At 43.1% G+C, this 14,139-nt stretch overlaps 1 protein-coding gene across 4 annotated transcripts in view; it reads left to right on the top strand.

Moving 5' to 3' along the window:
* SCAPER (S-phase cyclin A associated protein in the ER) overlaps positions 1–14,139 on the top strand; it is a 423,555-nt gene that overhangs the window by 408,740 nt on the left and 676 nt on the right. For all 4 annotated transcript variants that reach the window (XM_061394725.1, XM_061394723.1, XM_061394726.1 and 1 more), the window contains exons 30-31: positions 9,536–9,727; positions 12,623–12,674. In XM_061394725.1, coding sequence (XP_061250709.1) covers positions 9,536–9,727; positions 12,623–12,674 — 244 coding nt within the window. The remainder of the gene's footprint in view (positions 1–9,535; positions 9,728–12,622; positions 12,675–14,139) is intronic.

The raw sequence follows: 14,139 nt of genomic DNA, 5'->3' as shown, positions 1-14,139 counted from the left end.
GCACGATCCTAGGCACTACGCCACACACTGGGGACACAGCAGCGAATAGAAAGGACATGACCCCTGTTCCCACAGTGCTGAAAACAGACTCACATCAGCCTGTCTTTGCCTCAACAACTGCTCATGCTTCTGGAGTCTTCTGGTCCATGGCAGACGTGGGACTGAGCTTCCAGTGACCTGAGCAGTTAGCAGCTTGCCAGAGAGGGCATTCTGAGGGGAAAAAAAAGAACATAAAAATAAAATGCAAAGCCTTCTCCTAAATAAGGGAGAAATTTAAGATCACTCTTAGATCATAGCAAAATTAGCAGGATTCACAGAGTATACGTAGATAAGACAGAAAGTGACCACTTTGTATTTTGTTTCCTTGAATGTAGGTGAATTCTAGAGAGATGGAGATTTTGCTATAGGACACCATGGTTGTGTCAAAGATGCTTTGAAGGATGGTTGGATGGATGGATTTCGAAAGGGGCCAAGAAACTGCCCCACAGAACCTTTTTTCTAGTTTATTTCTATTATTTAGTGTTATGGTTTTGGTATGGTCAGGAAGAGAGCTGTTCCCATATAAGTGAATTTTGCAGAGGACTAAACTTACCTTTAAAACACTATATTTATTTAACATTAACTACTTGTGTTCATTTTTTAAATTTTAGTCTCCTATTTCTTAAACTTAAATCATACTTAATATACATTTTTGATGCCTTAAGAAATGAATATCTACTGTAGTATCAAGTACATGAGCATTATCGTGTATGTGAAGCAAATTTTTTAAGTATAGAGTACTAAGAGAAGGTCATGGGGTATAATATGTGTTACTACTACAGTACAGTAATATCACTCAAGACCAACCATTTATACTAAATGATTCCAGGCAACTGTCTCAATTCTTATTTGTTTTTGAAATCCTTTTCATTTCCACGCCCTCACTTACTAGAGTCAGCTGGCGCTTCTTTCTGTCTCCAGCAGTCTCCTAATTTGCTGATTCCACTCCACTTTGGTTGGACTTGCTTCTGAAATGTAAATTGGTAGGCTGAGTTGGGGCTTGCAGAACTTAGCTGTAAATAATTGACGTGGGCTTCGTGGACCGACTGGGCACTCTGTGAGGGCAGGGATGTCTCTGACTCATTCACTGCCTCGCTCCCCAAGCCTTACATAGCACTCTGCCAGAGTAGATGCTCAGTAGAGTTTTGATGAATGAACTGGTGTGTCTGCTCAGCAGCCTGCTTGCTCACTTCCTGGTTCTTGGCTGCATTCCAGGTGGTCACAGTTGGAGGAAGGGGGCCTTCTGGGTGAGGAGAATCAGGCTGTTTTCCATTTACATAACATGATAGAGTCCCCAGAGGCCTTCCTAGCCACTCTCCTTGGGATCTTTGAAGTGACTACGGCAGTTGTCATTTCACAGATGTGAAGTGACTACCGCAGTTGTCACAGATGTGAAAAACGCAGACTGCCCAGGCCAACTACGTTTCTAGACCAGATGCATACTCCGTAGCTTACCTCTGCTTTCCTTTTTTTTCTTCCTGAAATTTAACTGTTGGGAAAAACTCTTCAGGTCATACCAAGGATTAGCATTATAAATATATCATAGGGGATAGTGGTTGTTTCAAAAACAAGGCCGGGTCTGCAGGCACGCAAAATCCAGAAGGCAGCTAATTACATCACCATCACGAGAGGGTCCTCATTCAGAAGTCGCATGTTCCAACAGTTCACTCCTGAGAATCTAGCCCCATCACCAACCGTTCCTCTCTTTCAAGTTCTTATGTCTGATAGTTTGAGACAAACCCTTGGCACAGCCTAGCGTATAACCAAGAACTGGCTATTTGATATCTAGCCAAGCAGAATATAGGTTTTTGAAGAAAGGTCTTTTGTGTTGGTTTAATCTGTGTATGTCAGTTGATTTAGTCTGTTTAGAATGGCAATATGTCATCCTCCTCTTCATCTGGGCTGGCAAAGTTGTGCGAGAAGCTGGCTGGCAGCCAGTCATTGGAACGAGCTCAGGGCTTGGCGACAGAGAGCCCCTCTGCCTAGGAAGGGGCAGCCCCCTTGGGTGTGATAGCCCTGAGAGGCAAGAGAGAAGCCAGCTCTCAGAGTCAGAAGAGTTTTCCAGGCCCAGCTCCATAAATGACCAGTGGACCTGTAACAAGTCTCCCAAGCTTTCTGAGTTTCGGAGCTCTTCTTATAAAAGAGTATAGCCATCCGTGTCTGCCCCCGTCAAGGGTGTTGAGAGACTCAGATGATGTAGATAGAGGGGCTTCAGGGACGACTGAGTACCGTCTCCGCCAGTGACAGGCTTTCTGCTGCGTTGGATGTTACTGAGGTTCTGGCATGCTGCAGTCCATGGGGTCACAAAGAATCGGACACAACTTAGGGACTGAACAACAAGCAACAACTGGCAATGTGATGCCCTAGAAAATTTTGGATTCCTTCACATCAAGTGAGAGACCAGTGTCACCCCACTACCCACAAAGGAGGAGGGTTTTTCCCCAGACCTCTCCTTATAACCGGGCCAGGGAGCCCTGCCTGGGATGCTGAGAGTCTCAAGCCCAGTTTCTTTCTAGGGGAGCAGACAAATGATCACAGAATCCATTCTTAGGGATGTCTTAGTTCAGGCTGCAGTAACAAAGTTCCATAGACTGGGTAGCTTGTAAAACAATAGGAATTTGTTTCTCATTGTTCTGGAGGCTGGAAATCCAAGGTCAGGTTCTGGTGAGGGCCCTCTTTCCAAGTTACAGACTACCAGCATTTCATCATGTCCTCACAAGGCAGAAAGAGGACTAGAGGGCTCTCTGGAGTCTCTTTTATGAAGGTATTAATCTCATTCATGAGGGCTCCACCCTCATGATCTAATCACCTCCTGAAGGCCCCACCTCCTGATGCCATCACATGAGGATTAGGATTTCAACAAAAGAATTGAGGGGGGCACACAAACCTTCAATCTATGACAAGGGACTAGCTGAGCAGACCTAAGACGATGTGAAATGGAGACCTGCTTCAGAAAATGGCATCTGTGCCCCATGAGAGGAGATCTTGGTATGATTCTCCCCCAAGGCAAGGTACAGAAGAATGTGTTAACTAGGGACCCTGTGTCACTTTGATTCACTCATTCCAGTAACTCTGAGGTGCCCAGCCCTCTAGCAGAGCAGGGGAGGACAGAAAAGTAAAGGAAACAGTTCCTGCCCTTCTGGAACTAGGAATTAAGCTGCTCACACAATTTACAGTATAAAAGCTGCTGCCTTGTCTTTGGGTTGAAAAGCAGAGGCAATCTCTGGCCGTGCTGCCTGGGAAGGCTTCCTGGGCTAAAGGATTTCCTTAAGTGCTTGGAGGGAAGCTCCTCCTGGGTCTGAATCAGGAGCCCACAACACCAGCCTTATTAGCTCTGGCACTTCTTGCTCTGTTTTCAGATTGACAGGTCTGGCACAACAGCCCCAACACACACACAGACTCAGCTTAAGACTGTTTCTCTGTACCACTTACCTGTGTTTCTTGGATCACACTTATGCTAGGATTTTCTTTTCAAAGCTGTCAGAATGCACTTCCTACCCCGCCACCACAAGATCCTGGCTGGCATCCCCCGCCTGTTTGCACAGCTCTCTCCTGTGGAGGCAGAGCCAGGGAGAGGCCGTGGCATGGCTTCCCAGGTGGCATGAAGCTTGCTGATGAGTCCTAGCCAGAGCAGGGCCCGCTGCTGCCAGGCACCCTGTTCTGATGAGCAGCCCCTACGAAGAGGCGGGGGCAGGATGACAGAAAGCACTCGTTAGGCCTCACACACTGGGAGGGGACTTCTGATTCTGCGAGTGTAGGGAAGCCAGATCCAGCAGGAGGAGACTCAGAGCAGCAGAACTGGTGAGCTAACCAAAGGCTCCTAACTAACACTGCCTTTTACATTGTGGTCACAGACACTGTTTTGTTTGATCCTCATGTAAATGCTAAAAGCTGCCATCTGCCTCCGTTTCATTGAAAGAACACTGTGGCTCAAACCAGTTAACTGACCAGGGCTAGTTAACACCAAGCTTCCTTGAGCCTGCAGATTCATGCTTGTGGCCTCGAGAGACAACTGGCCCAGGCACTTCTAAAATACACCTGGTTAGTGAGGAAAGCCTGCTAGTGAAACTTCATGCTGGCCAGGGGTGACAAGGAATTGGACCTGAGCTGTGGATTGAATTGTATTCCTCCAAAATTCATATGTTGAGCCCTAACCCCCAGTGTGAATATCCTTGGAGATAGGACTTTTAAGAGTTAATTAAGGTTGAATGAGGTCATAAGGGTGGGTCCTAATGTAATAGGATTGGCGGCCTCATGCACACTCACTAAGGACAGGCCACATGAGGACACAGCGAGGTGTCAGCATGCAGACCAGGGAGAGAGCCCCCACCAGAAGCCCCACACAGCACTCTGACCTAGCCTGCCAGGCTTCTGAACTGTGCGAAAGTACATTTCTGTCATTTAAGCCCCCTAGTCTAGGGTAGTCTGTGATGGCAGCCTGAGCAGACGAAGACAGGCTGGCACTGAATCTAGGTTGTTTCTTCTCTCCACGTGAAATTCCTCCACCTACAATTCTAGGTGCTCAGATCTGATCTAACCTTGAAGGTCCAACCCACCTGCTCAGTGCAGCCTTCCTCACCTTAGTAAGGAGTAATCTCTCCCTCCCATGGGCTGCCCCAGTACTTTATCCTCCCTCTCTGATGACCCAGGCGCCTTTGTATTACTGTCCTTTCTGGACATACCTCATCTCCCTGAGAGGTGAGGCTTGACTCCTCTCCATGTCCCCTTCAGCATTTGGCACAGGAGGCATTCGGTAAATGGCTACTGAATTTAGAGCTCTTTTCTGGCTTCCTCAATTGGGGCACCCAGTTATACTTCACTTGGTAGGAGGTGCAAAGATTGGAACCCGAAAGCTTAGTGGGTGTCCAGGGATCAGCAGATGAAAGAATCAACATGTCCCACTTGTCTACTCCAGATTCTTTTATTTTTATTTTTTCCCCAGATGCCTTTTTAGTGCCAGTATTCAGATCCTCCTGGCCCTCTTTCCAAGGCTATAGCGCACGTTGGCAGCATGCAACTTTCCTTTTTCTAAAGCCTCTTCTTCCCAGAATTGTTGATAGTTCCAAAAAGAAAAGGAAGTGAGGGTCTCTCGCCCACTTCCTCTCTTACCCTCTCCCTATTCCTTCTCCTAACCCCTTGCCAGTGAAGAAAAAAGGTGGTGAGTAAAAGGTGGTGAGTGCCAGGGCATACAGGTTAAAAGATGCCTTTCTTCAGTGCCCGTGGGACTACTACTGCCTGCCTTTGCTTAGAAGCCCAAAGGAGAATTCTCTCCAGAAGCTGACCAAGAATGGGCCCAAGAAAGCTTTGCAGTACTCTCTCATGTTCTGATACAGTCAAGTAGCTTCTGTGTGACTTGTCTTAAATTCAAAATGCGGGAATCTAATTCTCAGTGAGAAAGAGTATATTAAAGACCCAGAACTCTTGGTCATGTTCTTTTTCTTTATTTGAGTGCTAGTGGCTCAGACTGGAGAAGGCAATGGCACCCCCCTCCAGTACTTTGCCTGGAAAATTCCATGGATGGAGGAGCCATGGGGTCGCTGGGAGTCGGACACGACTGAGAGACTTCACTTTTCACTTTCACACATTGGAGAAGGAAATGGCAACCCACTCCAGTGTTCTTGCCTGGAGAGTCCCAGGGACGGGGAGCCTGGTGGCTGCCATCTGTGGGGTCACACAGAGTTGGACATGGCTGAAGTGACTTAGCAGCAGAAGCAGCAGTGGCTCAGACAGTAAAGAATCTGCCTGCAATGTAGGAGACGTGGGTTCAATCCCTGGGTCGGGAAGATCCCCTGGAGAACAGCCTCCAGTATTCTTGCCTGGAAAATTTCATGGGCAGAGGAGTCTGGCAAACTCTAGTCCATGGGGTCACAAAGAGTCAGACATGACTGAGTGACTAACACAGGTATGTTCACTTTGTGAAAAATCAGTCTTTTAACTTAAAGGGGATATGTGTTCTGCTTCATTGAAAAGTATACTTAAAAAAAAAAAAAAATAAAACCCAAAACAACTGAACAGTTGGCTTAGGTCACACAACTAGTTAGTGACTAGGGTAAAGGCCAGAGCTCAATTCTCCCAGCTCTGTAGTTAGTATGTATTTTAGAATCACACCCCCAAGAGCAAGAGGCAAGTTCAGTGTCAGTTGCTTTTGATCTGAAAGTGAAAGTGAAGTCACTCAGTGGTGTCTGACTCTTTGCAACCCCATGGACCGTAGTCTACCAGGCTCTTCCATCCGTGGGATTTTTCAGACGAGAATACTGGAGTGGGTTGCCATTGCCTTCACCAGGAGATCTTCCCGACCCAGGGACTGAACCCCAGTCTCCCACATTGTAGGCAGACGGTTTACCGCCGGAGCCACCGGGGAAGTCCTTTTTGATCTGAAGTTTCTGGCAATTCTCTTGGTTTCCTTGGAGCCCTAGTTTGCATCATGAAAATGGACAAAACGGTCGAGAGGAGGTCTCTCATTACTGCTGAGGCAACACCAGCTTCCTACCTGTTGCCTGATGACTGTGGCCACTAAAGACATCTATAGGCGGGTCACATCCTTCCTTGGTTCAGTGCTCGGGAATGAGGCTCTGTGAAAATACCCTTTAATATTTGTGTTGACCTGTGTGCCCTGGAAGAAAGGGCAGGTGGCCAGGCTAGGCTCAGGGTGGTGCCACCTTAGGCCTTTGTCCGGACACAGGTGACAGATGAGTGATTTAGTTGCAACTCCACAAGGAAGGCATATAGAGAGACATACTTACATCATATGGTAGGAGATTTTTCTTAGGTACGTTTCTTTCATTCAACAAGACGTTCATGTCCTGTGATGACTCCCTATTGACTTTCTACTGATTTTGGACAGCTTAAGCAGTCCCAAGTGACATTTGACTCCCCCCTAAGGCCTGGGACTGAATGACTGGATGAAATAAAACTAAGTCCTGCCTTCATCCCCTAACCTGTCAGAAGCCTCTGAGGCAACTCTCTCCTCATCCCCAAGGCCCTGAGCATTGAGGTCAGGCTGTTTGCATCCCCAGCCTTGCTTCCCTGCCCCTACAGGAAGTACCTAACCTGATTCAGCTGACTGTTCCTCTGTGCTCATGACATCGTGCCATTCCTCTGCACCCTAAGCCCACCTGCATCATCCAGGAGTGGTTTCACCTACTGAGCCTCAGTGCCAGCGGTTGGCCCCTTGCAGGCTCTCCTAGTGCTGTCTCCCCAGAGTCTGAAATGTGGTTTGAGGGACAGTGCTAACTAGATGTCCTCCTCTGGCTCACTGCCAAGCCAGGGGGTAGCTCGCAGCACCCCTCGCGGACCCCTTGCCTATAATCTGGCTAAGTCCTGTCATGGGTGGTCCTGTGGGTAGAGCTTCTTACCCCCAGGCACCCAAACTGCCAACCTCCAGTTGTGTCTTCTGCAGTCAGGGACTTAAAGATAGTGGCCTCTGACAGGTCATCTCACTACCCTGCTGGTGACCTCTGTAAACTCACTTTTTCAACAGGCAACTCATAGCCAGCTCTGTTCCCAGAGGGGACTGACCCCCAAGGGACTGACCTCCCCCACCCACTCAGCGAGGGTCAGGAGTCCAGGTGGAATAAGTTATGGTTAAGCTAGAATGTTCTGTGCTGATTTACCAGGATCCAGGAGTCACCACGGAGAAGGCAATGGCACCCCACTCCAGTACTCTTGCCTGGAAAATCCCATGGACGGAGGAGCCTGGTAGGCTGCAGTCCATGGGGTCGCACGACTGAGCGACTTCACTTTCACTTTTCATTTTTATGCATTGGAGAAGGAAATGTCAACCCACTCCAGTATTCTTGCCTGGAGGATCCGAGGACAGAGGAGCCTGGTGGGCTGCCGTCTATGGGGTCGCACAGAGTCGGACACGACTGAAGCGAGTTAGCAGCAGCAGCAGCAGCAGGAGTCACCATCATTGAGTTTAACATTATGCCTGTGCCAGCCAGACTGTCCAGTTTAATATCTTTTCAATTAGTGAGTCTTCCAGTAATAGCATTTTAACAGTGAAGTTCCAAAGAAAAAACTTGTTCTTAATTTTTGTCCAAAGAGGGGAAAAGAGGCTTCTAATAATGGTATCATTATAAATTCTAAAGTGATGATCATTTGGCTGTGCGACAAAATTTGTAGCTAATAATTAAAATAAAGATTTAAGTAAATGCTTTATCAATAAAGTGGATGATAGGGGCACATTTTTCTCAGCCAGTGTCAGGGATGGCAGCCCATAGCCATGTGCTGAATTGTCACACTGCAAGTCTTTAAAATTCCTGCTGGATTTGAAGGTATTAACAAGTCCCTATCAACATTCTCTAAAGGTTTTTGATGTCATTTTAGCTATTGAACTAAAATATGTGAACTATTACTTTGTTGATTTTGTTCTTAAACCAAACTGCATTATCATCTGAGAGTGTGTTCTTAAAGTATTGTTAAAAGTACTTTGAAAACTTGTAAATCTCTATAATTTATGTTTCTCCTGCCTCTGCTGTTTCATTCTGTCCTTCTGGTTTTAATTTGAATGCAGTCCTGTCTGGGTGTGTACCTGTAAAATTGTGTTTTTCCAAGTACAATTTACAGTCTTGACCTTAGATTTTACAGTGTTCCTAACCTTCCGTGAGCTTCCTCCTATACCAAGAAGTGGGGCTTCGGGTCACCCAGCTCTTTTATATTAGAACAGTCTAATCAAGGTTACTTGAAACAGATCTGATTTTGATGTTTCTTAGTTTATCATATAGGCCTAGGGAGTAAGTTCGGAGGGCTTCCCTGCAAGCCCATTAACTGCATTGCCCCATTTCTTAAAATGTACACAGTTGTAAACCCAGACTGCTTCAGGACAACAGTCTCGTTTATCTAAACAATTCTCCTTTTAGACTCAATGGCACTGATGGAAACACAGATAAGCAGGATGGATCAGAGGAAGGAACTTTTGGAGCTTTTTTTTTTTTGGGCTGAAACTGTTCCCATTCCCCTAACAAACCCCTTTTTTCTTTCCAGGGGCTTGTCTGCATATGGAATAAATTGATCTGTGTTCAATATATTCCGTGAGCTAGGGTAGGGGAAGACTGCAGTGGGAGGGTATAGGAGAGGGTGTCTGTCTTCTGAGTGCGCTCTTGGCAGGTTTTAAGGAATATGGCTATTTTGCTTTAAGGGGAGCGTGAAGGGTGAGGCGCTGTGTTAAAGCAGTGCGTATCCTGAATCCACTGCGTGGGCATCCTCTCTCCGTGATGAATCCATGGTTCCTCGTGGATTATAAGAATTTTTAAATGGATGCAAGACTTTTGGCATCTTTTCCTTAAGTTAGGAAATGAGATTTCTTTCTTTTCTGCTCCTTTCAAATATCACTTAAATTAAGCTCTGATAAGGAGTTAGGAGTATTTTTTTCTCCTCCTTACACTTCTTCAGCACGTTTTCCGTGGTTCTTACTGGTACTGCTGGCCGAGGAAGCGGGACTTGGGGCAGGCCAGGGCTCTGTGGCAGCTGACCTGGGGTTCCGTCTCCGTTGCAGGTCATCGTGCAGTCCGGCCGCCACCCCACAGTACTGCAGAAGCTTTGCCAGCTGCCCTTCCAGTACTTCAGTGACCCACGGCTGATCAAAGTGCTGTTCCCGTCACTTATCGCTGCTTGTTACAACAACCTTCAGAACAAGGTCATTCTGGAGCAAGAGATGAGCTGTGTTCTACTGGCCACGTTTATTCAGGTACCTTCTATATTTATGCCAAATTCTCTGACTCTGTGTGAAAGCTAATGCGACTGAAAAATAAAAGTGAACCAGCTGTTTACCCTTGCCATCCACACTACCCCCAGGTTTCACCTGTTGATGTGCTTGACTCTCAAGGTAGGGGTAAAACTGGGGTTTGAGTATTGTATATAATTTCTGTTCGAAGGATTTCAAGAAAAAGGTATTTTTCCAGTTAAGCCTGTACTAAGGAAATGTTTTTAAAAGACTTCTTTAAGGCTTTAACTGTTACTTCATCTTGCTTTTTGTCTATTTATAGGGAATAGATAATGACTGCTGAAGAAAGATTAAAACTGCAGTTTATTTCTAAATTTTTAAATAAATATTCATATGTATATACACACATATGTGTATGAGGAAAAAAACATTTTGTTGCTTTTTCTCAAATATAAAACTTTTAATTATGGCCTTATATTTTTCTGATCCAGTGAAATTCTGTAGGACTCAAATCAGAATCAGTACTGTAGCAAAGCAGTATTTCCACATCTAAATTAACCCAGTCATCTGACAATAGAGAATCAATTTGGTTGTCTTTAACATTTGCTAATAGCTAATCCTGTTATTTCTTTTCTGTCCTCACACAATGACATTATTTGCTGAAAATCTTCCATTATTTTTTCAAATGTTGCACCCTAAAGCCAATATGTTTTTGTTCCATGACACACATATGCTTAATAGACAGTGTTTTCTGTTCATAATAATAATGAAACAGAAAGCAGAACTTTGTATTGTTATTGTTCCTTATTCTGGCTAATATACATGTATCACTTTTGAAAGAGTGTAACAGTGCCCAGCTGGTTGGGATGGCTAAAGGATCCCCCAAGCTTTCTTCACCTTAGAAGTGGTTTACATTTCTTAAACTATCCTCTGTTAGATGATCAGCTAATAAAACACACTAGATCAATTATGCTTAGAAATGTTTTGTTTTCAGCTTGTTTCTTTTTGAGTCTAGATTCCAGTTTCCAAAAAAATTTATCAAAAATATTCAGATTTATAGGTAGGGTATATATATTCAAAAAAATCTTACAGTTAATAATTAAAATCTTAATGAAGTTTTATATAACCATCATATCAATGTATAGGATTCTTCATATATTCTTACAGCCTTAGGATTAAAAAGGAAATACGTTATAGAGAATTTTAAGACCATGATCTTAAAATTCATTCTTTTGTTCCACAGGTAAATTTTTAGTACCTCTGGTGTGCTGGGCACTGCTCCAGGCACTGGAAATACAGCAGCAAACAACACAGATACAAATTCCTGCCTTGAAATTTAGAGTCGGGGGAGTCAAACAAAAAACAAATAAATGAGCAAAATAAATAGCATGTCAGATTGTGTTAAATGCTGTGGAGAAAAGTAAAGCAAGAAAGGAAAGGGGGTCAGGGACCTCCAGAGATGACATGCAGCTTTTTGTGGCCTGCGCAGAGGCCTCAACCAAGACAGTGATTATCGAGCAAAGACAATTTTGTAGCTGTACCATCTTAGTCCCTTACATTTTTTCAACCTCTTGGAAAACAATTTATAAAAATATAAATGGTATCAGAACCTAAAGTAAGGCTCATATATAGTATTTTCATCTGGTATTGATCTCAGAGTACTTCTAATTTGACTCTTCTCTATTATAGTTAATACACAATTAAATATAATTTAAATTTAACACATTAACCATATATTTTAGCACAGATTTTATAAATAACTAGAAGGAAATGGCAACCCACTCCAGTGTTCTTGCCTGGAGAATCCCAGGGACGGAGGAGCCTGGTGGGCTGCCGTCTATGGGGTCACACAGAGTCGGACATGACTGAAGTGACTTAGCAGCAGCAGCATGGAAATTTCTTATAATGCTTATTTGGGATAGGATGTTAAAAACAAGTTTGGTTTTTTTCTATGAATTATTGTGCTCAAGAGAATGAAAGTACATTGGACTTTCGTTTATATAACGATTCTTCAAGGTCCCCTGTGTTAGATTATTAGTAGTCACTAGAAAATATTAAAAATAAGAGCTAGCAGTTTGTCCTAGGTTCCTGAAATTTCACATATTACAGATGACCTTTTTCATGTTCCATCGAAGAGTAAAATTGCTGGACTTTAAGATTTAGCTACAGAATAGATGGACCTAAGAATATTATACTACATGAAAGAAGTCAGAGAAAGACCGTTACCACGTGATTTCACTTATATATGAAATCTAAAAAATGAAACAAACATAGCAAAACAGAAACAAACTCACAAATCCAGAGCTCTGGTGGTCTGGACAGTGGGATGGGGAGGTGGGCAAAATACGTGCAGGGAATTAAGAGGTACAGACTTGCAGCTATAAAATCCATGTCATAGGAATTTAACGTACAGCGTAGGGAATACAGTCAATAATATAATAACACTGTATGGTGACAGCTGATAACCAGACATATCATGCGAATATGGAATCACTATGCTGCACGCCTGAGACTAATATGATATTGTATGTCAATTATACTTCAATTTTAAAAATGTAGCTACGGAATACATAAGGGCTTTTATACTTGTGGGTTTTGTTTAATGTTAAAAGTCTGTCAATATTTTAAGACAGTATTTGGCTAAAGAATTCAGTTTGTTAGATATAAAACAAAGTTATACTTTCCACAGCAGGCAACAACCTGGCCGTTGGTGATACTTAGATTTGAGTCATCATTATTTGATTTAAATATGAGAACCTGAATTACATAACATCCGTTTCTTAAGCTTTTATATTTGGGGTTCCAAAGTATTCATGGTAAAAAAGTTATCTCAGAATTCAGAGGCATTTTTAAAGCCACTCTCAGCAAAGTTCTCTGTTTGTAGCATTGATATAAAAACACTTTTCTCATTTCACACAGGATTTTGCACAGACTTCAGGTCAGGCAGATAACCAGTCTTATCAGCCCAAAGGTATGTCTCTACTGAAATTAAATGTCATGTGTTTGTTAGCTGGACATTTCTCACTCTACCCTTTGTAACTGTCAAGAAATCAATTTATTACATCACCTAAAATATTTGAAGTTCAGATACAAAGTATATTTCAGAGAATAAAGAAATTGATTTTGTCATCAAACATGAGTGTATCAGGATATACAGAGAAATCCATGGAAATAAAAGAAAAGCACAAAACATCTTTATATAATTTATATTCACTTCATGCAAGTTATAATAAATGGTGAATAATTACTAAAGAGCTACCTTGTAATAGAAGAGACAATTAGATCATTAATATTGGCCTACATTACTCACATAAATGCTGAAATTACATATTTAGTTCCCTACCGGTGTTCAGAATAAAATTGTCATTGATAGTAGCCCATATGTTCCTCTAAAATTCAAGCACTTGAATTTTTTATTGAAAATAAAAATTGTAAAATTGTTTTACATGAAGAAAGAGCACAGTTCAGGGGCCTAAAGATTTACAAAAAAATGTTTTTCCCTGTAGCATTTCTGCTGAGGTGAGTCCTGTGATCAGAGCAGAGATGTAGAATTTTCAAGTGCATTTTTACTTTTTAAAATATTCTGCTACCCACACTGTAATTGAGAAGTACAAGTTGCTCTTTGTCTGACTGTCATGTCAGCATCTCTGACTAATGAGACCTTCATCCAGATTTTCCCCAATTCTTCCCTTAGTTTGATAGTCTTTAAAGTGGCCAGAGGTCTAGTCCTAGCAAGATCCTCTGGGGCACCCACTCAGTAGCCCTCATTTTGGGGGAGGAGGAGGTCACCCTAGGCAGGGGGTGTATATGTGTCTCACAGTTCTTTACAATGGACAGGTGCTGAAAAGTACATAAATGAGAATATAACTAAAACTGTAACAGTATCATGAGAAAATGTCATGTTTTATTGGCTCAGACACTCACAAGTAAACAGAAAGCTATGCCCCTTTTTAGAAATTCAAGTCACCATCATAGTTGGCACCATTTGCCTAAGTCAGAATCAGTGTGCAGGTTCACTTCTGCCCTGACTCAGTCACAGCCTTTTTTTAAGTTGTTGGAGGCTAGGGAAAAAAATCATAATTTGTAATCATAATTTGTTTCTATATCTTAAAAACAATGGTTTAAATTTTGAAAATGCCTAGAGAAATCTTCTTCTAATGTATTTATTTTTAATTGTACAGCAGTTTGGGGTTTTTTTTTTTCTTTTTTCTTGGCCGGTAAGAAGTATAGACATTCTTTTTCTTCCTCTTCCTCCTGACATAAGGATGAGTCACCATTTGCTGCCTATCTGTCAGGCATGTCCCAGGGCTGCCTCTATCTGCTTGGTTTCAACCTCTCTTTTCCAAGGGATCATCTTCTCTGACTTTCATGCTTTCCCCAATTACTATGGGATTAATCTTCAAAACAGCAAATGGGGAACGGTTCTCTACTTTGCT

The sequence above is a fragment of the Bos javanicus genome, chromosome 21 (genome assembly GCF_032452875.1).
Source record: "Bos javanicus breed banteng chromosome 21, ARS-OSU_banteng_1.0, whole genome shotgun sequence".
Lineage (NCBI taxonomy): Eukaryota > Metazoa > Chordata > Mammalia > Artiodactyla > Bovidae > Bos > Bos javanicus.
Note: the sequence above shows the minus strand (reverse complement) of the source record. Positions and strands in the feature narration are given on the sequence as shown.